This window comes from Halichoerus grypus, chromosome 9 (genome assembly GCF_964656455.1).
Source record: "Halichoerus grypus chromosome 9, mHalGry1.hap1.1, whole genome shotgun sequence".
NCBI classification, from domain to species: Eukaryota; Metazoa; Chordata; class Mammalia; order Carnivora; family Phocidae; genus Halichoerus; species Halichoerus grypus.
This window is the reverse complement of record NC_135720.1, coordinates 7,602,177-7,627,024: the sequence shown is the minus strand read 5'-3', so window position 1 is coordinate 7,627,024 and position 24,848 is coordinate 7,602,177. Positions and strand designations below refer to the sequence as shown.

The following is a 24,848-nucleotide window of genomic DNA, read 5'->3' as shown; positions in this document are numbered from 1 at the left end:
AAATAAATAAATAAATAACACATTTCCTTTATTTTTGAATGACCAAAATAAATATGGCCAAAATGTATTGCAATGATTAGTATCTGTGATGATGAAAGAAATCTTCCTCTAAAATACAGTTAAGTATTAGGTGATTTGCTTTGTTTGGATTAATTATGGTTTGGGACTCTTTAGAATGATGCACTAGAGCTTTGCAACAGAATAAGTGATGCCATTGACCGAGTGGACCACATGTTCACTTCAGAATTTGATGCTGAAGTTGATGAATCTGAGTCTGTCACGTTACAGCAGTACTACCGAGAAGCAATGATTCAGGGCTACAACTTTGGGTTCGAGGTAGGTACAAAAGAAGAGGAAAAGCACAGAGTAACCTCACAGTTGCTCTCTAACTTACCTCCCAAAAGTATGAGGAATCTTGTACAGCAAATCAAGAATGTCATCTTACCCACTGCTGGGTATCAGAAATGTTGGTTTCCTTTTAAATTGTCAGATAGTTGTCCAGTTTTTATTTTGTGCTAACAGCTTTCTACTTCCATTTTAAAACCTTCTTTAAGAGATGTTTAGTATCATGAGAGTACATTCGTAATTTAAACTTATGAGTGAAACATTGGTGAAACTGCATTTTAAGACATTGTATTATCTTTAACTCTTCACACTTTGTTCTTTTTTATTATGTTCAATTAGCCAACATAGAGTACATCATTAGTTTTTGTTGTAATGTTCAGCAATGAGCACTGGGTGTTATATGCAACTAATGAATCGTTGAACTCTTCATACTCTTGAAAATATCTCAGTTTTAATTGGATTTTGCTTTTTGTTTATAGAAAAATGGTATTTTATGAAACAGATGTGGCATTGGTAGTGTTTAGATATTTGTATAATCATTACTTTCTTCTTAATTTTGATATACACAAAATCTTCTTACAGTATCATAAAGAAGTTGTTCGTTTGATGTCTGGAGAGTTTAGACAGAAGATAGGAGACAAATATATAAGCTTTGCCCGGAAATGGATGAACTATGTCCTAACTAAATGTGAGAGTGGTCGAGGTACAAGACCCAGGTAAGGACCAAGTAGATGTATCCTAGAACTGCAAGTAACTCAGTACTCCTGCTACAGAGAGAGAGAGAGAGAGAGAGAGAGAGTGAATGTTGGAGCAGCCTGTGAAGCTGGAAAATGCAGGAATAAGAGAGCGATGTGGGAATGGTAGTATTTCATGTGTATATTTTATGTGAGATTGCTGAGCAGATGACATAAAAAGGGGCATTTTGAAGTCTTTATGATAGGATTTTGCTTTGTTGTGTTTTTAAATGAAACTGTTAACACAGAAAACCCCATAATTTTTGGAAAACTTAAAAAAAAGTTCCATAATGAGTTAACTTTAGGGGAGTTCACATTCTCCCTGGACACGTCTTCCTGATTGCTAATTTTTTTCCCTCCCTCATGCAATTTAAGCCTTTTATGAATGTAAATGGAAACAATTTGGTAACCAGTTCCTTTATTAAGAAGCCATTTGTCCTTTTTTCTCAAAACATGCTATAAATTTACTCAACCCCAGGCATTTACATAAAGACGAAAATTGTGTTTTTTTCTTAGATGATAATTTTCCAGTCAGATTACTTTTCAGTATTGTATAGGCTAAAACTGCTACAGCGTTTTCTTGGTTTTGTGATTATTGAACTTCCTCATGTAACAGGTGGGCAACCCAAGGTTTTGACTTTCTACAAGCCATTGAACCTGCCTTCATTTCAGCTTTGCCAGAAGATGACTTCTTGGTATGGAATATTCTAGAGTTTTGTTTTGTTTTTTAATTAAAGAAATAAGTTAATCACTGTTCCTGATTGTGTGTTTTTTTATAGTTGCTCTTAAATATTTTTTTCATAATTGTAATGATAACCCTGAAAGTTAAAGCACTTATAACAACGTAGTAAGATATTCCATGTTCTCTTCTTTTTATAACAATATTGTTCAACCGACTAAGTCAGTGGATATCTGTGAAGCCTGGTACTTCTAAAATATTTGTCAGTTTCAAATTTTATAAAGTGCTGACTTAATAGTTACTGCTTTTTAGCAGTTTAATGAAGAACAAGGATTAGCTGTTTCACTTCAGCATGCGTCATTTGAGAGCATGCCAAATGTTAAATATTACCACTGTTATTCCAGTACATTCCATCAGCTCAAAAAGATGATGTTCAACATGTGAATTCAATCATGTTAGCCTCCGAATAGTAGAGATGATTATAGGAGAAGTTCCTTGCTTGTGCACATCATTGCCTTATGGGGAGTTGAATGCTAATTTGCTTTTATTTATAAAAATTGAATGGCATATATTCTTATTATTTTAAATTATGTGCAGTTTGTGTTTAATTTGTTTATATCTATTGTCTTTTAAATGAACTTTGAAAGTATTTACTAAGGATAGCATAGCATATTTCTTTTAAATACACTGAAAGCTTAATTTGTGCTACTTATATCATTGAGAGAATGTACATTCTTTTCTTGTCCTTTCCCATTTTCCTAGAGTCTTCAAGCCTTGATGAATGAGTGCATTGGCCATGTGATAGGAAAGCCACACAGTCCTGTTACAGGTTTGTACCTTGGTAAGACGGCAGTTAGAACATTTCCCCTAGCGCCTCCTGGTTTGGGCAAGTGCGTCATCTTACGGTTGCAGCCCTTCATGCTGGGTAGAGAAGTTCTTTAACAATATTGAAGAAGACGGCAGTGATAGGAATGAGGTGTGTGTATGGGGAACTCCACAGTCCTAAGTCCAACAGGAAGATTAAAATGCCAGCACAGGATATGCACTGCCTGCCAGCAGTGTTAGCTACACATTTTAATTAATTAATGTATATTTTGCATACCAACAATAAATCTGTTCTTCCCTTAAAATCTCTTCTTCTGGGAAGGACAGACTTGTAGAGATAGCTGTCTGTTAGGGAGCAAGGGCCTTTCCTGCTAGAGGTGGGTGAGTATAATTGTTCTGCCCCCTTCCTCACCTTTCCAAGGAGAATGAGTTTGTTTTCTTCTCCACAGCTAAGAATCTCACCACTAACAGAGTAAATTCTTAATTGATTTTACTTAAAAAAACAAAAAAAAAAAACCCAAAAAACACAAGTTATGCTATGATATACTTTCATTATAGTTTTCAATGACAGTTTAAACTTGAAACTTTAAAACAAAATATATCAGAAAAAGACTGTGCCTTCCCCCCGTTCTTGAGGTAGTAAATAAAAGCAAAACTGTATTTATATTTAATAAACATCCAAAAATGAAAACTTAGAAATTTTGAAGCAGTTTAAATTACACAAAATAAAATAATTCATAAATGGTAAACTTACTAAGCAGGAACTGTATCTTAAAGGGTGCTTGCTAGCCACAGAAAATTTGGTAGACCAGGTCTTAATGCTTGGTTTCTCTATCTTTAAAATTCACTCAGTTACTCATTTTATACCTTTTTTTCTCCCAAGGCTGTTATGAAATGGAAGTTATCATTTGCAAAACTCTTTGAACATTGTATATAATGTTACAATTTTATAGCATTCTATATTCTTATGGAACTTTTGATTAATCATATTATCCTAAAAACTTGGATTTTCTGATCTCCTAAAATATTTCACTAAGAATACATGATCAATAATTCAGTAAAAATCACTTCTTTAAAATAACTTAACTACATACGGAATCATTTTCATGGTAGCAAAATTATAACATAGAGTATGTAGAGAAATGTAGAAAATATACATGTAGAAAAAATGTCAAGGTAGAAAAACACTACAGAGGAAAGAAAGAAAAAGTTGTACTCCCACGGTTGATGGGTAATCACTGCTGCCGTGGGGTCCCTAATTATCCGTGTGCCTCTCCCCCAGCTGCCGGTGGGTGGTTGGTTAGCAGTGCTGTCTGTAGGCTGGAGGTGCTCTTTGTCTTCTGGGCCACGTGGCTTGGTGGAAGTAGCACTGGCTGAGAGTCAGATTGCCAGACAGCCCGGTGACCTGGGGCTGCCCGTGTAACATCACTGAGCCTCCTCTGCAGATGCTCAACATCGGATGCTCATGAGGGTTCTGCATTTACATTTTGTAAACTGTAGTGTTCTGTGCATGGCAGCAGTCTGCATCTGGCTTTGTGCTCTTTCCTTACAAGGGCAGTTAGTGAAAGGGAGAGCACACCAGCTGTCGTTCCCGCTGCCTGTCTTCCTCCCCCTCTGCTCCGCACTTGGAACCACCGACAGCAGCCTGGTGGATAGCCTTCCCTAGGTTCCGCACACTCACGTAATTGTACAGGTGCATTCTGCCCTGCCTTCTTTATGCTCCTGGCACCACACAAGCACAGGCAGGCTGCTTGTTCTACTGCGTAAAGGTTGGCCCACATTGGATATTCATCTCTTGCTTTTCTGACCCGACAACTGTAGAAATTCCTCCCTGTCAACGGGTAGAGATCCAACTCGTTCTCCTTAGTGGCTGCATTGTGTCCGTTAGCGGGTGTATTACAGTTCTTTGCACCATTTCCTTGTGGACATTTGTTAGTTTGTTTTTTTAATTTTATTTATTTATTTGATAGAGCCACAAGTAGGCAGAGTGGCAGGCAGAGGCAGAGGGAGAAGCAGGCTTCCTGCTGAGCAGGGAGCACGACGCGGGGCTCGATCCCAGGACCCTGGGATCATGACCTGAGCCGAAGGCAGAGGCTTCACCGACTGAGCCACCCAGGCGCCCCATGTTTTGTTAGTTTTTGCCATGAAAAGCATCTCTATAGTAAATATCACTAGTGAAATTAGAGCGTCTATTTTATGTTTATTGACCGTTTGGATTTTCGTTTCAATGAAATATCACAGTTTTGCAGCCGTTAGTTATATATACTCTTAAATGTTCTCTCTCATATATGAAGAATGTGAAACTCCTATGCATGTGTTTTAGCAGCATCTTTCTTTTATACTTTGAAGATGAAATTTTGTAGTGATATTTGACTCCAAAGTTCCCAGTATGTTTGCTGAATTAAAGACATCACCTTCCTTCCTGAAGCATTTTTATTGCCTTTTTTTTTTTCTCTTTTTACCTTTGTTACTGTTGGAGCTCTTTCATTTACTATCGTAATGGTTGAGATAATGAGCCAGAGACACAAATTGCCTGAATTTTTTCTTAGTAATTGCTTGATTTTTGCTTTGCAAGTTTTCCCTTCAGATCTCTCCATTTTGGGGATTTCGGTCTTTCTTGTGTAATGTTATTGACAACAGACAAATCAGAACCGTGAAGAAGGAAGTATTTCCATTTAGGATAAAGCATATGTAGATGAAATAAAACATATGGCGTGAAATTATTCACCTGAAGAGAAAAGACAACATTTAAAAAACTAAGGAGGGTTAAAACCAAGTGAAAAGTAAGAGGACATGTGTCAGTCAGGGCGAAATAGACAAAATGTAACACGTGTGGTACCCAGTGGTGTCTGGTTTGGGGAAAGGAGAATTATCAGCGTCTCTGTAATCACTAGGCAAGGGCCCTTTAAATTTTTATTTTAAATTTTATCTAGTTTTTACCAGAATATTTAAACAAAGAAGAGAAGAAAACATGTTCTGAAAAGACGAATAACCCACTTAAACTGTGTCTGATCCTCCTCGTTTGGTTTAAAGGAATTAAATAAAACTCCGTGTACTCAGGAAAATGACAGTGACCTTCCCTGACTCAGAACCTGTTGAAGTGCCAGCACGGGCCAGAATCTGTCTACAAATGTAGCCGGCAGCAAGAACTCTTTGTTATCCCAGTCTCTAGCTGGGTCACATTGTTTCCTGTCCATTGTGTACTTTCTCTCCAGGATTTCAGAAATGTTTTCGATGGGTCAAAGTTTGAATGTATAATATACCTTTTACTAATTTTTAAAAAGTGCATTTTCAACAATGTTGGTCTATGTGATACAATTTTCTTACTTACATAATGGGTTTATTTTGGCCACCAGCAAAGTCAGGTCCCATCCCGTTTCTGTGTAGGGACCTGCTTTGGCTTTTTCTGTTGACTCCTTTAACAAGTTGCATTTGTCACCATTGTCACTGGCAGCTATTCATCGGAACAGCCCCCGTCCTGTGAAGGTGCCGCGATGCCACAGTGACCCTCCTAACCCACATCTAATCATCCCGACTCCAGAGGGATTCAGGTATTTGGAGCTTATGTAGCCGTTTGCTGTCTGGGTTCTTCTCTGAGCTTCATGCTTCTGCTCCGACGGCTGCTGGAGCTTGCTCTGATCACTGAGTGTTTTTTCTGTGTTCTCATGCACACTGTTTTAAAAGCTCTTAGTTGCATTATCTCGAAGATACACCACAGTGTGCCTTAGTTGCAAGAGAAAAAAACGTGCAACTTTAAAACAGACTTATACCTTTCCAGATAACTTAGTTTCTCAGCTTATTTATAACCTCAAGCTACTAAATGCTTGCTGGCTTTGGAATAATTCTTTCTTTCTCTTTCTTTGAAAATGACCTTACAAAAACAAATTTGAGTGTGCATAGCATAGTAAACATTTGAAAAACAATCCTAAACATCAGTGTAGACGTGAAGAAAAATTGGAATGATCTTTCCAGTCTTGACTTTCATGTGTGTCTGTAATCTTGAAGCAACTTAAATACTAGAGTGAGTTCTGAAACTCTAGTACAAAGTATTTCCCTTGAATGTGGTGGCATTTCTGCATCTTGAGGGAGTGAGCATTTTCTCTCCCCTGTAGAATCACTTTTTAAAAGTTAATTTTATTTGACAGTATTTGCTAGGAGAAGACCACAATTATTTTTCAAAATAATTAGTTTTTTTTTCTTTTTTACGCCTAGACCTGAATCTCAATCAAAGAAAAATTTGCATTTTATATTTTTAAGTATTTTTCACTTCCTCACCCTATTTTATTCTTAATTGAAAACCACTGGAGAGTCCAGTCCCTTTTCTCAGCTGTGTTCCTGAAGCTTTTCTTCTCGTCTCAGCACTCGGAGCGTGCCTTCGGACGCGCGGAGCCACGGCAGCCCCGCTGCTGCTTCTGTCACTGCTGCGGCCGCCGCCGGTCGCCCCGGCCCCTCGGGCAGCGACTCTGTGCCAGCCAAACCTGTCAGCAGTGCCCATGATACCAGGTAGTCACCCTCCACCAGCGGCATGCCTCCTTGGCCCCCTCCTGGGCACTTCTGCAGCGGCCTCAGCTTTGGGACGTGGCCCGGGGACGTGTCACCCCCCTAAGGCTCTAGCACCCAGAAGCACGAGTAGATAATTTGCCTGATTAATATTTCCTCGGAGCTAATGTTAACCACAATGACCAGACTCCCTGCCAATAACAGCTCTTCGGAGAGAGTATTAGACCGAAGAGCCTGGTCCCCACCGAAGGGGACGTGAGAATTTTGGCAAGTAGTGCCTTTCTTGAGGGGTCGGTCCCAACGTAGCTCAGAGATGGCTCTAGTTAACACCATTAGGTGGGGATTTGTTTTTTCAGAGGATCACTTTTCTAACAAGTTTTCTAATTTATAGAATTATTGATTAGAAGTAGTTTATGAAAGTTGGAAAAATGTGTTCACGGGGTTTGTATCTTATATGGAGAGCGTATCACTACTAGAGAGAGCTATCAGACACTTGGCAAGCTCCAGAAAGCCTCTTGCTTGAGTCTTCCGTATAGGTAAGGAATGTGTTGCGCTTCTTCCCATTCTAGTTGTTAGTTTTGACAGAGGATTTCGTCAAGGTCTCATAGACTTAATGGAGAAAGGACATTCGGTCACTCTTAACTCTCCCCTTACGTCTGGCAGAGGGGGTACACTGGTACTCTTCTCATCTTCCGATAAAGATGGTGATAGAGTCAAATAAAACTCTATGGGCTGAGGGTAATCTGAGCAAAAAAGATGAAACTGTGAAGGAACTCAGTGCCCTGTATCTTGCTCCAAAGAAAAAATATTAGTATGTTGTTGGCAGAAATATGACGTATAGCTTTAGAATTGAAGAAACACTAAAATGTCTTTAGACTTACTTTATAACAGTCTAAAATTTCTACAAACATTTCCATTCTTCTCATTCATTAAAATAATAACTGCTTGTAATTTGTAGTGATAAACATCTATAATCTAAGAAAAGTCAATGTATTTTACAGCTAAGCTGTCAACCAAGACAATTAACAGTTTACCATTAAACAGATTCCCATTTACCTTCTTCATTTTTATGTTGAGAGCATTTCATGGCAAATGTTTCCACATATGCCCTCCTGTCCCTGAAGGAGGCACTGAAACTACTTTTTTGTAAGTGTAACTCAGGGTGAAGGGAAGCCACTTGCCCTCACGTGCAGACACGGGGGCGGAGAGCACTTCACCATGACCCGCTGCATCCACGTTTGCACACCATTCCTGCAAAACTAGAAAAGGGAGGAACGCCCCCTACTTTTGTAGAGGTTCCTGAACTGTGGCTTAAGGCATTTGTGAGCTGGAGGTGTGGTACGTTAAGTGTATTTTAGTGTAAAAGTGAAGTACATGTGGTCGGCCTTCATGTGCATTTAGTCTTCGGCTTTGTGGAGGTTGTTTTCAGTCCGTTGTGAGTAGCATTTCGTAAGTATTCTTCATCTTTTGGATGATTCTTGACACTAGAAATTTTACCACCATCACAGTGTGCCATCTCGAAGGCCATTTTTTACAAAGGAATCACGATCTCTTGAATCTCCGGTGGTGTGTAGGTGACGGTGGGCAGAGGACAGCAAGACCAGGTGGAGATGCGCTTAGCCGATGGTGGTTTGCCGCACTCCTGTGTTCGAGCCCAGCTCCTGTTCAGTTTAACTTTGGGCCTTAACAGCCCTTTTGTGGCGGGCCTGTGCAACAGACCCCGAGGTGGAGGCACGTGCCCCGCCGACGTCCTGGTATAGCCCGGCGCTTGTGAATGTGCTGCGGGGGGGAAGCCGAATGATGGCCAGGACTTCCAGCGTCAGCAGGAAGGCCCCCACCTCACGGTGTGCGGCCCTTCCTGTCCTAGAGACCCGTCAGCCCTGTGAGTGAAGTCTTACTGTGCCCCACAGCAGCCTTTGAATGTTTTGATTTGATTTGGTTTGACTTAGGAAATAGTCTGGGCTTTAGTGATCTTACCATGTTTATAAAACTTTTTTACAGTGTTCTGTTTGTTGGGGCTGGGCTCTTACTGCTTTGTGAGCCTGATTGTTAATTTTTCAGGAATTTTGCAAGCCAGTTGTTACACCACTGAAATTGTAGAACTCCACAGCTAGTAGTTAAACATTCACCAGCACACTATTTCTTTTAAGTATATTTTTTGCCCAGCAAAAATCTCTGAGGATGTGGAATTGGCTAATTTTATCTCTGGGAGATCAGGAAAATAGAGGCGTCGTGTGACCTCTGCTTGGCAGCCCAGTCTTGGGTGTGGCTTTAGGAGTCGCGTGTCTCTTCACTTCAGGATCTGTGATTTCTCCATGAAATGGCGTCAAGACTTTTTGATGAACTCCATGGCAATAGAGGATGTCCCCCTCTCTTCAGACTTAACAATTATGCTAGATTTGAGAGTTTAGGGAAATAAAAAAGCAGTGCATACTTCATAATTTGTGAACATCTGTTCAGTAGAACCCTGTCGCCTTAAATCTATTCAGCATCTGATGGAAAGGAGCATAAATGCTACCATACTTCATAGTATCGCTCATACACACAGTACACACGAAACTTGTTAATAAACTCAGGCCATACTTATCTTGGATTATTCGAATTATAATTTTAAGACTTCCCTTATTTAATTCTGGGTTTTACTCTGTATGGATTCATTCTGGATTTCTAAACACACTTAACTTTATTCTGGAAAAGCAGCAGATTAACTTTGTTCTTTACATGCTAAGCTTCCTGCTCTTCTGCCCCTTTGCTTGGCGACTGCTTGAAAAATCATTAAGTGTGCCCTTGCATTTTCTTAGTAAGAGATTTGAAATCTTTTGAATCATGTAATAATTTTAACACTTTAAATAGAATTAAGTACATAAATACATAGTATGATCAGAATTTTAAATATTAGCTCTGTTTGGCTAATAATTTTTATCCATCCTGGGCTTAAATGGTGGAGCTTTCCACACATGTCAGTAACCCTTGAATAAATCCTGTTTTGTTTGTACTTGTGTTGTTTTTAACTTAAAACAGAGCGTTACGCAGTCAGGTTCTCATGTGCCAGCAGCGGAGGATAAAAATCCGACTGTCCTTCCCAGCTCCAGGGAAGGGTTTCCCAGTAGCAGGGCTGTTCACTTTGGGTGCCTCATTCTGTATCTGGGGGCTGTCCTTTGCATTATCCTGTACCCACTTGATAGCAGGTTTCCCCAACGGGCAAAATTACCCCTAGTTGAGAATTACCACTCTAGAAGAATCTCACAGATCTTTCATTTTGAGTTCCATTGAATTGACAGCTCAATTTTTAAAAAAATCTTGAAACAGGGGTTCCAGCGTCCCTGAGAACGACCGGTTGGCTTCCATAGCCGCCGAGTTACAGTTTCGGTCCCTGAGCCGCCACTCAAGCCCCACAGAGGAGCGCGACGGTGAGTGTGTGAGGCGCAGACTCTGGTCTCAACCGGCTGAATCCTCTGCCTCAGTTTACCAGTTTCCATGGGTTATGCCTCAGAAAGAAATGAAGAGTGAGAAAGAGGTGACAGAGCTCCCAGAGAACATTTGATATTCAACATGTTGGCTTTTTACTATAGATGCCTTTTTAGCTGTACTTGAATTTTCTAGGTCTACTTTTGTTGCTTTTCAAAGAAAATTATTCCTGATACTTTAATTGCCAAGTACTCTTATTTTCTTTAAAAATACAAACCTGCAGTAGGTTTGTTAATGATACACTGAGGCTTTATTATAATGCCGGGCCTCTTGAGGGGGGTCCCCAGAGAATCTAATTTCCGCTCAGTAGTCTGATGTCTTGTTATTTGTGGAAGGTTTATATAGTTAAAATCATGTAACATAATGTAATCATGTAACATGTAATCATGACAACTTCTTAGTTTGGTATAGTTTTCTAGAATTGATTGTCAAGATAGCTTCTCACACTCACGTCAAATAGAAATTAATGACCAGAAAGGACAGGTTGACGGTAACTAATCATTGCCACGCACCATTTCAGTCTTGCTTTCGATTACATAAGCATATTTGTTCCATAAATCTTAATTTGTGTGAAAAACATACTTCTTCCAGAACCAGCATATCCAAAAGGTGATTCAGGTGGGTCAGCTCGAAGAAGCTGGGAACTTCGGACACTTATCAGCCAGACGAAGGGTAAGAGAGAGAACGTTGAACTTAAGATGTTTAAGCATAAAGTGAGAAGTTTCAGCTAAAATATGCTTCAGCTTTTGAATTATTAGTCCATCTACATTAATATTTTGTGATCTCTTTTATACCTGTGACATTACTTCCTATGTATACTGTGTTTGTATGCGTTTCCTATTTCTTATAATAAATTATAAGCTCCTTTGGATCTGGAACATGTTTTATTCATCTTTGTATTCTTCAAGCAGTCATGGTGGTTGATTATGTAAGTCACCTTGGGTGGGCCCTTAGCATAATTCTTTGTGCATGGTAGGAATATAATAATCTTTGTGAAATGAAGAACTATTCACGTCTTACGCTGTATGATAATGTTTTTGAGAAGCCAAATAGTTCGGCCAAGGTGATAACTGACAGAGCTGGGATCAGTGCACACTGCTTCTGTCTCCAAGTCTGGTGCTCTTACCCGACAGTCGCCCCTTGGAAGTATGTTGTCCACCAAAGCCGGGAATAGTCGGGGGATGTCATGGAGGGGTGAGGCTTGAGCTGACTCTTGAAGGAAAAACTGGTCTGCGTCAAGCCTGGAGGAAAAGTACAGGATAAAAACACATTTGGAGGGAGGCCCAGTGACTGTGTAGCAGTAAATGGAGGTGAACTTGAAGGGACTGGGGGAAGTCAGACCATGGCCAGTCTTTCAGTGACAGCTAAATGATTAAGGCCTTTCCCAGAGATGGCAGGCAGCCCTGCAGCCTCTTGGGCACCTGGTGTGTTCGGGGAGTGGGGAGGAGGAGCTAGGAAGACCCCGGGGTGGAGGAAGCTGCTAGCCCGGAGTGGGGAAGAAATGGGGAGATGGGTTAGCATATCATTACAGTCATGCAGTCTCAGATACCAGACTAAGGTGGGATTTTCAAAAAAGGAATGAAGTCGAGAAATGACTGCCAGGCCTGGGGCAGGCGAGATGTGTGCGGCGGGTTTAGGGCAGGGAGATCCATGGGCTGGAGCCTGGGTGACGGGGAAGAGAGTCTCTCCAGTGGCTCCCACGTCACCAGTAGTTTCGCACGCATGCCAGGTCTTTGTGATAATTTTCAAAACAAATGCTTTGTGGTCAAGAGGACTTGGGAACTCTCGGGACAGTTACAGTTTGCATTAACAAAGATGGAGAAATCTTGAGAAATTTTTACTGTTTAAAAAAAAAAAAAAAAAAAAGCCTTTCCCAGAAATATTTGACAGTGGAGTCCATGGGCTCATAGCTGTGAACTCTTGTTGTGCCCGAGACCTGATGTGTCATATATTGAGGTAAAACAGCGATTCATGTTTTTAAGAAATGGTTGTAGTAAGAACCTATAATTAGAACATTATAAACCTTGGGGAATTTCTCTTCTCAAATTAACCTCACAGCCATCCTTGTCCTCCTTGATCTCTTCGTTGGCCAGAAAATTCAGGCTCTTAGATAGCGAGGATACAGAATGAGGAGTATGTAAGCGGACATGTCTAAGGCAGTGCTTTTCACGTGACGGGTGTGACCCATCGATGGGTTGTACAGTCCGCATTAAAAAAAAAAAAAAATAGGATGGAGTCTGAATCACATGTGGTAAGAGTAATATTGTTTTATGAAACTGTTGTTTAGATCTCTGTATGTGTAGAAGTTATTTTTCACTGTAGGTCATGATAAAATAAGTGGAAAAACTAGAGATGTGGAGCCTGAGGAGAAGGTAAGGAACAGTAGTAACAGTAGCTAAATCTTACTGAGTGTTGCCGTGTCCCGGGCACAGGGCTTAGCGCTTTACGCATATGATTTCACTAAATACTCACAGTAGTGCTTGTCCGTGAGATATTATTACCCTCATTGCACAGATTAGGAATTTGATATGTGAAGAAGTCAGGTAACTTGCCCATTTTCAAACACCTGGAAAATGGCGAAGCCAGGATTTTACCCGGGCATTCTGGTTCCAGAGCCTTTGCTCTGGACTCTTTCCAGAGAAGGGACAACTTAATTCGCTTCTCTCCAGAGATGGCTCCCGAGAAAAGGTGTGGTATTTCAGCGGAGCTGTGATGCGTGAGATCTACTCCCCAGGCATGGTGGTGGGAAGACAGCATTTTAGACAGGCAGGAAAGTGTGACATAAGCTCGAAGTGAGAAACGGCTTGGAGTGTTCTATATGAGTCTGTTCAGTTTGGTTCGTCTGGGGCCTGTGGTAGGAGAAGAAAAGGAGAATACTGACAAAAGTGAACTGGGAAAGATAAACCAGGTCCAAATTCTGCAGGGTCGTGAATGCCATAGGAAGGGCTTGGATTTTTGGTAAACAGGTTGAGAACCATGAAATAAATTTAAGTAGGAAAGGGACATGATCAGATTTTACCTGTTAGTAAGACAGTTCTGGCCAACAAGAGTGGCTCGGAGACCGGAGAGACTGGAGGCAAACGGGAAGTCACTGCAGTGTCTGTCTGAGCAGCAGTCTGCCTGACTGGCCCGCGTTTTGTGTGTGTCTGTGCAGTGGGTGGGTCCTCTGGAGCTGTCGGATTGCAGTGGACCTGAACGCACCTGCTGCGTATCTGCCTAGAGGACGATAAGCCGTGCTGTGCTGGAGTGCTCATGTGTATTGCTCTGTTTCTATTACTGTTTGCTGGACAGTGACGCGCTGTAGTGACGGGGACTGCTGACCTTGTGATTCTCCCTGCAGACAGCGCTTCCAAACAGGGACCCATAGAAGCTATCCAGAAGTCCGTCCGCTTGTTTGAGGAAAAGAGGTATCGAGAAATGAGGAGAAAGAATATCATTGGTCAAGTGTGTGATACCCCTAAATCTTACGATAACGTTATGCACGTAGGCTTGAGGAAGGTGACCTTCAAGTGGCAAAGAGGAAACAAAATTGGTAAGGAAATTGAGGAACCTCTGTTGGAAATGGCAAGAGTTACCTGTCTTTAGGCCAAATCATGTAATTGGTCCTTTTCTCTTATAACATGGCATATCTTTTGCAGAGGGTTCTGTTTTTTAGTTTGTATAAGTAATGTGTCTGTAAAATGTGTTCTAAGAGCAGCACAAGAGAAGATTTTAGAAAGATTTTTTAAAATGGTTCATTAAATTGAATCGTTTTGCTTGATAACTCCGGAAGTTGCCGGTGGACGAACTACATAAACTTTACCCATTAGTTCCAGTTGATGTTCTTATGACCTTATTCCTTCCAGCACATTATTGAGGAGAGACTGGGTACAGATAGAGACAGTCTTCCCTAAAACATTGCCTGTTAATTAATTTCCAGGTGAAGCGCCTCTTGTAAAATCACTGCTGGTGGCTCGTGTGACAGAGGGAGCCTGACCATGGTCCAGACCCTCCCGTCTTTTAAATGCATCTCTCCAGGGAGTGTTTAGGTCTGAAGAGGCCAACACAGTTGTCGTAATAGGACTCTGTGAGCCCCCAGGAAGCCCTCAGTGTTCCGTAGAGCTATCAGTTAGGGCAGAAAACACTGAAAAAATCAAGTGCTTTATAAATTTTATCAATTCTTGTTATCAGGCTTAGTCATATATCCCCTTCGCTTAATGTCCCCAAAGATGTGTTGGTCGAATATCCACTCGCACACAGCCCGGGCCGTGCAGCAACGAGGCGTCGTTAGCCGGTGGCCGGGCTCACTCCTGACCCCCGGCCCTGACCTCCCTGAGGGCCGTAAGGGCTCAGAAGTGTGCACCCTCGTGCCCCTCCTCGGGTCTGCCGAAGTCACTTCTACTCGGCATTTTTACAGGGAAGGCACCGCCAGGAGCTTGCCTTCAGTCACTGGGGACGCTCAGAAACATTTTGGGTCTTGCAATAGTAGATAATTGTAGATTACATAAATATAGACCCAGACTTGGGAAGATTATTATACATCTGAGTGACTTAGAATGGCCTCGCTTTGGTGACTGAGAGCAGTGTGTTTGTTCTGTTCACAGGGGAGGGGCAGTACGGGAAGGTCTACACCTGTATCAGTGTGGACACAGGCGAGTTGATGGCTATGAAGGAGGTGAGTGGTCTGGCCTTGCGGGGGGCCTTCTGGTTTGAAGCCTCTGTGTGATAGAGCTTGTTTTCGAGGCTGTTCTTAGCACCTAGGGCTAGCTTGGCTCCCTCCACGTTGAGTCATCTAGGCAGATGCCCTGGGATGACGGAGTGTCCGATTCCAGTGAGGACGCCCAAACCAGGTGCACAGATAATTCTGCCTCCACCCAGGTGTGCTAAGTGCCATACAGAGGGAGGCCAGAAAGTTAGCTGAAGGCTGAGAGGGTGGTGGTACCAGTCTTAGCAGGGAGCTGGCGGCAAAGTTACCGTTTGTGGTCACTTTCAGAAATGAGCAGCATTTCAATAGCTGGAGGTAGGATGGGGGAGAGCAGGGAAAACCTGAGGAGGCCCGTCAGGGAAGCAAACACTGTAATCGCTCAGGAGGAGACCCTTTGGGACTCGAGGGGCAGAGGAGCCTATGGGGGAAGAGGCCGGAGCTGCCGTGGCCCTCCCTCTCGCACCGCCTCTACCACCTTGTTCCCGCTGGGTCACGAACTTCTTTTTTTTTAAAAAAAAGATTTTATTTAGGACCCTGGGTGACTCAGTCAGTTAAGCGTCTGCTTTCAGCTCAGGTCATGATCTCGGGGTGTGGAGATCGAAGGCTCCCTGCTCAGCGGGGAGCCTGCTTCTCCCTTTCCCTCTGCCTCTCCTCCCCCCTCCTGCCCCCGCTCCTGGGTTTTATTTGAGAGGGAGAGCACGAGTGAGGAGAGAGAAAGGGAGAAGCAGACTCCCCACTGAGTAGGGAGCCTGATGCAGGCCTCTGTCCCACGACCCTGGGATCATGACCTGAGCCGAATGCAGCCGCTTAACTGACTGAGCCACCCAGGCGCCCCAGTCGTAAACTTTTTTTTTGAAACTTAAATTCAGTTAGTTAACATATAATGTATTATTTGTTTCAGAGGTCAGTGATTCATCAGTTGCATAGAACACCCAGTGCTCATTCCATCACGTGCCCTCCTTAATGCCCATCACCCAGTTACTCCATCCCCCTACCCCCTCCCCTCTAGCAACCCTCAGTTTGTTTCCTATGATTAAGAGTCTCTTATCGTTTGTCTCACTCTCTGATTTCGTCTTGTTTTATTTTTTCCTCTTTTCCCCTATGATTCTGTTTTGTTTCTTAAATTCCACATATGAGTGAGATCATATGATAATTCTTTCTCTGACTAACTTATTTTGCTTAGCATAATACCTTCTGTTTCCATCCACATCGTTGCAAATGGCAAGCTTTCATTTTTCTGATGGCTGAGTAATATTCCATTGTATATATACCACATCTTCTTATCCATTCATCTGTCGATGGACACCTGGGCTCTTTCCATAGCTTGGCTCTTGTGGACATTGCTGCTATCAACACTGGGGTGCAGGTGCCCCTTTGTAAACTTCTTAAGGGCACAATCATCTCACATCTTTTTATCTTCCCAGAACCTATACACTTGTGATCTCACTTACTGAATGTTTAATGTTTCTGTGAATTCAGTTTGCAGTTATGAAAATGATCCTATTGGGTGCCTGGGTGGCTCAGTTGGTTGAGCAACTGCCTTCAGCTCAGGTCATGATCCTGGAGTCCCGGGATCGAGTCCCGCATCAGGCTCCCTGCTCAGCAGGGAGTCTGCTTCTCCCTCTGACCCTCCCCCCTCTCATGTGCTCTCTCTCTCCTCTCATCCTCTCTCTCAAATAAATAAATAAAATCTTTAAAAAAAAAAAAAAAAAGAAAAGAAAATGATCCTATTAGCTGTTCTCTCACCAAATATTCTAAAGCAGGCATGTTTAATTCACTTGGAATGACAAAGCAAAGAAAGACTCGAAGTCAAGTCATAGACACACTGACCATAGTCCCGTGCGTCTGGATGATGCAGATGTCAGGAGGCCCTCGTGGGTAAAGGTGTCTTGTTTCTGGTTTGTGACAGGACCAGCGCTGATCAACGGTTTTCTCTTTACAGATTCGATTTCAACCTAATGACCATAAAACTATCAAGGAAACTGCAGACGAATTGAAAATCTTTGAGGGCATCAAACACCCCAATCTGGTTCGGTATTTTGGTGTGGAGCTTCATAGAGTAAGCCAACTTTGATCACGCGGTTTTGTGTGAGGAATCAGTAAGGGCACAGTCGGAGTCCTGTTCTACATCGCAGGTCTTCTCATTTCAGAGCACAGTAACTTTGCCTAATTATCAGGAAATCTCCATGAGTTACATCATTTCTGCCTTCTCTCTGAAACTAGAGGAGTTCTTCCTAAAATGTAAGTTGTAGACTGTAGTCGTTAACCCGACATTATAAAGCACTGAAACCCATCCTGCCGATCAGAAGATTCTTCTAAAATGCCCCTTACACAGCGCGTTACTTTTTTCACCCCATTTTTTGACTGAACCACTGTTGAGTGCACTGTCCAGTAATGCTGATTTTTCTTTTACGTGTATTTAAGGAACTGTAGCGAAATGAGAAAGTTAAAACTTCAAATTCGTTTCCCCCCTTGTGTTTAGAAGTAAACCCTTGGAGGGAAAGAGGATAACTTGGAGCATCTCGGTGGAGTCTGAACTTCCAGGGGAAGTTGAATAGTGGTGATTTTTAATGTTTTCACAAATAAATTCATATCTGAAAAGGATGTGTTTCAGTACTTAATAATACATTGATAGGGACAGCCCTGTTGGTCCCTGTCTGAGATTATATAGCAGACTTTAATTTCGGAGGATTATAGATAATTTATCACCTGTGATTTGGAGAAGACACTCTTACCCCGACTAGCTGTATAATTCCAGACAGGAGGCAGGCAGACACCTCTGTGTAGGAGTGAGGAATGACTGTTCTCAGACAAGTTCAGTGTTGAGGATGATGAGTGTAGCTTACCATTAGAAAGAAGATTCCTTTGGGGCGCAACCTGTGACATTGTCCAGATTCTTCCCTTGGTGTACATGTAAACACAGCTGCATCTTCTTCCTCCCGCAGGAAGAAATGTACATCTTCATGGAGTACTGTGACGAGGGGACGTTAGAAGAGGTGTCGAGGCTGGGGCTTCAGGAGCACGTCATCAGGCTGTATTCAAAGCAGATCACCGTCGCAATCAATGTCCTCCATGAGCACGGCATAGTTCACCGTGACATCAAAGGTAATCCTCACCCCCACCTGGCTGCCGTGGAGACCAGACTACGTGCCCTCCGCGTAGTAGGTGCCACCAAGACACTCGGTCCCACTCCCACACATCGTTTCTCTAGAAGGAAGTGCCTTTACTGTCGATACACTTCCAGAAAGAACCCAGGATCGAGAGACTGTGTGGAACACACGTCCCCATCCATGAGCAGAGACGTCTGCTCTGTCTCTCTGCGTAACGCTGTTTTCATTGAGATCTGTTTCCCCAAGAATGAAATTTGTTTTTTTGTAGGCTGATTTAGCCAGCCTTGTAGATTTACTAGACATTCACGATCAGAGCATCCTTTCCTCCGTGTCGAGACTCTGAGGTGTTTCCATATGAATGTCGTGAACATGTAAAGCAACAGTGAATCTGAAATGCTAGTGTAAGCTCTGTTTTGGGAGACAAGGTTTATTGACACCAACCTCCTCCCGTGTAGGATTCTGCTAACGACCGACTTGGTCCTGTTGATTGATTCGAAGTGCTTTTCTCTTCTGGCTTGAGGGGAATAGTCATGCTCGTCTCACAACTATCCCTCTGGCATTTGCGCCTGACCTTTGTACTTGGGGAAACTGGGGATAATGAAAGTGGCAAATTATTTGTCTCTGATGGGCCCCAGACTGAAGGATTCCACGCTGTCACATAGTCCGAGGCTGGCCTAGACACGTTCACTCTAGAATTGGCTGGCTCCCGACCAGATGCTTGACCCAGGGCGGGGCTGGATCACTCCAGAACCTGCTTTTGTCTGAGTGTAAGGATCGTCCGTTCTCCCTCCAGTGGCTCCCCCTGAGTCCCCAGCACCCACCAGCCTTGTTGCCTCCCCACCTGCCCATCTTCCACATTGCTCTGCTGCCTGGGGTCGTTCTGAGCATTCGTTTAATTGGCTCTTTGTCAGGCCTGGCATGGCCTGTTTCCAGGTGTTCTGCTGCAGACACCTGTACTCAGTCTCTGACCCCTGTCACGGAACGGGCCCTTCCTGTGTCATCAGCCATGGCCATGAAGAGAATTCCTCAGGGTCCTTGAATCAAGTCTGTTCACTTGTGTGCTTGTGGTATTTTTTACGATTCAGTATGGCAAGTGTGCAGATGTGGACTAGCTCCAGAGTCGTGAAGTTCGCACCGTAGAGTCCACTGTGGGGACCGTCTGTGCTGGGAGCACTCAGGCGCTGAGGACTGTCTGGTAGACGTCAGCTCACTGTGTGGCTGGCTGTCTAACTTGAGTGGCTCTGCAATGCTTTCTGAGAAAGGTGCCGTTGGGCGCACAGTGCCGGCGATGTGTGGCCCCATTGGGGCAACAATATCTTGTAGCCTAGAGCTGCCTGGAGCCGTGAGCAGTGACCCCAGATTCCAGCTAGAGTCCGAGGGAAGCGTGTGTGTTGCTTTGAGAGACGTAAGGAGGCTCCGGAAGCATCTCTGCCGTCTCAGCGCGAAGTCAGCCCAGGGCAGCCTCAGCCAGGCCTGCAGAGAACAGCAGTGTGTGCACGCGTTCTCACTCCACGTTGCTTCCTGTCCCTGTTCGCGACTCTGGTCTTCAGACGAGGCCACCACAAGCAGTTGTAGCAGCTTACGAGTAATTCCTGTGGAAGGCTCTCCCTGTGTCTTCCGCGTTAGAATCTGTGCTGGTGTTTCTGTTCAAAGCTGTCTGTACTGATACGAAAATGTCTTTGCCTTGTATTCACATTTGTGAACAAGGCTTAAAATCTTTCTCTGATTGTACTTCGTAAGTCAGGTTTTATCAACCTTGACATTATTTAGTTTGTGACTCACACTCCTGGGAATTGGGGCTGCCGTGTAGCTGAAAATGCTGTCCGCGTGTTCCTGAGCCTGACGAGCGCTTGTTTGTTGTTAGGTGCCAACATCTTCCTCACCTCCTCCGGACTCATCAAGCTGGGCGATTTCGGATGCTCAGTAAAGCTTAAGAACAACGCGCAGACCATGCCGGGCGAAGTGAATAGCACGCTGGGGACAGCAGGTGGGGACTGGCTTGATTTGTCTTTGCCGAGGTGACTCACTGCAGCGCGCTTGCTGACTGGGCTTCCCGGCTCCTCTGTTGTCAGCACGGACCAGGAAGGAGGGAGGAGGGCTTTCGAGTACAGGCTTCCACCTGCCAGCACGTCTCAGACGCACAAATTCGCCTCTGCCCCTGAAGTGAACGAGGGAGGAAAGGCCTCTCTTTCTTCCCAGAAAACCTATCTTTGTTGTTCACGTGGGGTTTATTAAAACTATTCTAGTCAAAACACAGCAGTATGTTAAATACAACAGTATGGGTTGTTTTGTTTTTTTTTAAGAACATAACCCTTTTATTGTCCAACACCTGTGACAATTCATGCCTCTCTAAAGGAGGCAGGAAGTTTGGAGCATTATTGGCCCTTTTAAAGGAAAAGGAGTGGGTAGGCACACCCAGAAGTCAGTGAATATCTTACCACACGGGAGTGTGCCGCCCGCGCAGCTAAGCCCGCGCCTGGCAGGCTCCCCACCAGTCTGCTTTACTGTGCCTTTAAAAAGGGACTTGTCTTCGTGGTGATTATTTGTTTTGATTGTTCAGTGTCATAGAATTTTACATCTTTTTTTGCACATTAAATTTCATATTTTACTGTGAATACAGTTTATCTGAAGATTTGCCATTCAAAAATTGTCTTTTAGGTAATAATTCAGCCCCTAAAATGTCCATTCAGAAAATTTATTTGAAATGTCTGTTAGTTTCAATGTTTCCTATTATGTAACTTGGAGAAAGTCCTCTCTGCCCGCCCCCCCAACAAATCAGTTGTTTCATTTATGTGGAGTACTACACAATATTAATTTCTTGCTTGGCTCTATTACTGTGGGGTGCTGTGTTTATAACCCATTTCTATCACCATATCTGTGACCTTTAAAGCATACATGGCTCCTGAGGTCATCACTCGTGCAAAAGGAGAAGGCCACGGGCGTGCCGCGGATATCTGGAGTCTGGGGTGTGTCGTCATAGAGATGGTGACAGGCAAGGTAAGCAGAGCCCACACCTGGAGGAGAAACTCCCGGAGGGCACTTCACAGGAACAGAGCTGTAACTGTGGTTTTATTAGCTATTATAAATACCATGGACACATTTTCTGCTAACTAGGGAACGTGACTAAATATAAAAGATGCGACCTATCAAAAGATACAGTGATGTGAAGACAAACTAGGAACCAAATACTCGTAAGATTTATGACTTAGAGAACTCTTAGGCGAGTGAATAAAAAATGTAGGAAGCTCAAGTGAAAACATGGAGAAGCAAGGCGCTACAGAAAGAGACGGGAAACTAGAAACTTCTGTCCACTCAAACACTAGCACGCGACTGCAACGTGACTCATGATTGCCAGCCTTGGAGGCAACAAGGTGTCCTTCCGTAGGTGAATGGATGAGCAAACTGCTAATCCAGACAACGGGGTACTCTGCAGCAGTGACAAGAAATGAGCTGTCCAGCCCAGAGGACGACGTGGAGGAACTGTCATAGCATACTGCCGACGAGAAAGAAGCTAATCTGGAAGCGCCACATGCATGCAGTGTGATTCCAACCACATGGCGTTCCGGGCGAGGCAGAAGGAGGCAGGAGGAGGGTCCGCTGTTGGCAGCGGCTCCAGGAGAGGGAGGGAAGAATGGCTAGATAGAGCACACGGATGTTCTGTATGATTGCCTATCTGAAAATTCCAAAAGTGTAGCTTTTGATGAAAATACTGCTAATGAACAGCTATACAGATGTATAAAGGGCTCGTATGTGTGTATAGCGGTATCACTTATAAAGCAGAAAATGTAAGAAACCTCTCAAGTGTTATTAGTAGGAAAATGTATTATACCTTGTGACTGCTGAACGAAATAGCATTTTATTCTTATGTTTTATGATATGTAACATAACCAGAGCTTTGCGCTTTTAGGAGTTGATGTTCATTATTCAACAGGGTGGCGTAGTGATGTCCCTCTGAGAGAACTGTTGAGTTTTATATGTTTTGTTGACATTTTAGTATCATTTTATATATTACATTTTTTATTTGCATGATGGTGGCTTCTAGATAATGCTGGACTAATAGAACATCCAGATGGGGTAGGCAGACTGTGCTGACCAGCTGGTTTTGTCAATAAGGTTTTACTGGCGTTCAGTCACACCCGTCCATTTATGTATCTTCTGTGGCTGCGGTCAGGCCCACAGGAGGGGAATTGAGGTGCCGTGGCAGAGATTATGTGGCCCGCAAGCCTAAAATACTAATTGGCCCCATGAGTAAAAGCTTGCTGGTCTCTGGGTATTTATTAACATTGAGATGCCTGAAAAGATTGGGCAGTTTCATTTTTTTATGGCCATTAAACCTGCTTTCCCTCCCCTTTTTTTTTAGAGACCTTGGCATGAATATGAACACAACTTTCAGATTATGTATAAAGTGGGAATGGGGCACAAGCCACCGATCCCTGAAAGATTAAGCCCGGAAGGAAAGGACTTCCTTTCTCACTGCCTTGAAAGTGAGCCCAGGATGAGGTGGACGGCCAGCCAGCTCCTCGACCATTCCTTCGTCAAGGTTGGGCAGATAGCTGTGTAGTCTTTTTCATGTTTGAATGTTTGAGTTCTGTTTGTATCTGGCACTGAAGGAAATTTGGAAACTTAGATATAAAATACCTGTATCTATATCTGAAATGGAAAGGAGCTAAATGTATTATGCCAGGGAATTTTGTATCTTTTCTTTTTTTTTTTTTTCAGTAAATGTTCATTGAGGTTCTCTGCTTGATCCATCCTGGTGTGCTTATGGTACACTTGGGACTGTTACATGGAATTTTAAATGGGACTGGCTGGAAGACACAGTTTCTACTCCTGAGAGTGTAGGGCTCAGTAGTGACGAAGCATTGTGTTCCGAGCTGGGATGAGGGCACGTACGCCATGCTGTCGGGTCACTGCGAAGAGCGATTTCATCCAGCCAGGCGATCTCAGCCGTTGTTGCGTTCTCTGGAATGAGATGCCCGAGCTGTTTGGGAGGGTGTGGGTAGGCCAGGCAGGGAGGTGTGGATATGGCAGGCTAACGAGGGTGAGACGGTTGAGGAACTGTGTGTAGATGGATCACAGGATGTGGAAAATGGTCAAAGGTAAGGCTGCAAAAGTGAACAGGAGCCCCATGAAGGAGTTCCAGTTTTATGATAAGCATGACATGATTAAATGATGTTTCAGAATGATCCTTCTGGAGGCATCGTGGTTAGGAAGTTGCTGCTACAGCTAGTGGGCTGGGCATGGGAGCTTAGGGGCGAGTTATAAGTGATATTTAGGGGGTTAAAATGGCCACGACTGAATAGCTGATGGGATGAGAAAGACGAGTAAGGGGAGGCGTCTAGCACTGCTTCCAGGCCCCGGCCTGGGTCCCCAGGTTAGAGACCCCGTCGGCCAGGAGGGGTGCAGGGGCAGCCGGCTGATGGTCGGGGCAGGGAGGCCGTGGTTTCCTCCTCGGTGTATTATGGTTGAGGCGTGCTTGGCACGTCTGCTTCGGGATTTCAGACGGGCATGTAGGTAACGAGGGCTCACACCTGGGATTGAGCAGGGCACGGATGCAGATCCAGAAGACAGCACATTGTTGGGAGAGTACTCCCAGGAGAAACATGGTGAGAATGGAACCCTGGGAAAGCTTCGCTGAAAGGGCCCTGCAGGGGAGCCCCTGACGGAGGGAGGGGAGGTGAGGAGAGCGGGGTGAGTGGAATTAAGGAACAAGTAGCTGGATTTGCTATGTAGGTATTAGCAATCGTTTCTTTGTTGAGACAGTTTGTGTCAACTCGATATTGTACAGATGCGTTCTGAAAGGTGCCCTCAGTGGCCAGTTGGCCGACGTCACTGGCTTCACGAGCTGAGCCTGCCGTCGGGCCGGCTCCGAGCCGGGGTCCTCGAGGCGGCGGTGACTTACCTGTAAGTCGTGTGCCTGCCGCCGATGGGCTTCAGCTCTCTCCTGCCTCTCTCGCAGGTCTGCACGGATGAAGAATGAAGCTCCTCGGTCCGCGGCCTGGTAGTGTGTGTGCTCGGAGAGTTCTCGTAATCACTACTGTATGTAATATTTACATAAAGACTGTGCTGAGAAGCAGTATAAGCCTTTTTAACCTTCCAAGACTGAAGACTGCACAGGTGACAAGCGTCACTTCTCCTGCTGCTCCTGTTTGTTTGACGTGGCCCGGGGCCCTTCCGAGTGACGGGTCCACGAGGTAAAGACGCTGCATGTTAAGTGCCATTACTACTGTACACGGACCATCGCCTCTGTCACCTGCTTCTCGTGGGACTGAGAACCGTGACATCAGTGTAGTATTTTGACCTTCCTGGGTTCAAAAGCAGTTGTAGTGTTATCAGGTGTCCTGGGCCTTGTTGTGAAACTCTTGTTTGTCGAGTGCACTGACTGTGAAACCTTACCTTTTTGTTGTTGTTGGCAAGCCACAGGTTTGTTATGCAAAGGCTGATTAATGAAATTTAAGAAAAAGGTTCTTTTTTCAATAAATGGTTTATTTTAGGAAAGCTCA

General features: G+C 43.8%; 1 protein-coding gene across 6 annotated transcripts in view; it reads left to right on the top strand.

Annotated features, from left to right (window-relative positions):
• Positions 1-24,848, top strand: part of MAP3K4 (mitogen-activated protein kinase kinase kinase 4) — a 113,765-nt gene extending 88,917 nt beyond the window's left edge. Inside the window, exons 12-27 of one of the 6 annotated variants that reach the window (XM_078054496.1) lie at positions 175-336; positions 928-1,061; positions 1,696-1,774; positions 2,521-2,587; positions 6,038-6,134; positions 6,943-7,086; positions 10,393-10,493; positions 11,143-11,223; positions 13,892-14,083; positions 15,135-15,205; positions 17,178-17,294; positions 18,181-18,340; positions 20,210-20,332; positions 21,236-21,342; positions 22,706-22,885; positions 24,305-24,848. In XM_078054496.1, the coding sequence (XP_077910622.1) occupies positions 175-336; positions 928-1,061; positions 1,696-1,774; positions 2,521-2,587; positions 6,038-6,134; positions 6,943-7,086; positions 10,393-10,493; positions 11,143-11,223; positions 13,892-14,083; positions 15,135-15,205; positions 17,178-17,294; positions 18,181-18,340; positions 20,210-20,332; positions 21,236-21,342; positions 22,706-22,885; positions 24,305-24,325 (1,836 nt within the window). In that variant the 3' untranslated portion in view covers positions 24,326-24,848. Of the gene's footprint in view, positions 1-174; positions 337-927; positions 1,062-1,695; positions 1,775-2,520; positions 2,600-6,037; positions 6,135-6,942; positions 7,087-10,392; positions 10,494-11,142; positions 11,224-13,891; positions 14,084-15,134; positions 15,206-17,177; positions 17,295-17,385; positions 17,477-18,180; positions 18,341-20,209; positions 20,333-21,235; positions 21,343-22,705; positions 22,886-24,304 lie in introns of those variants that run through there. The other 5 variants (XM_078054495.1, XM_078054499.1, XM_078054498.1 and 2 more) reach the window with 5 other exon arrangements.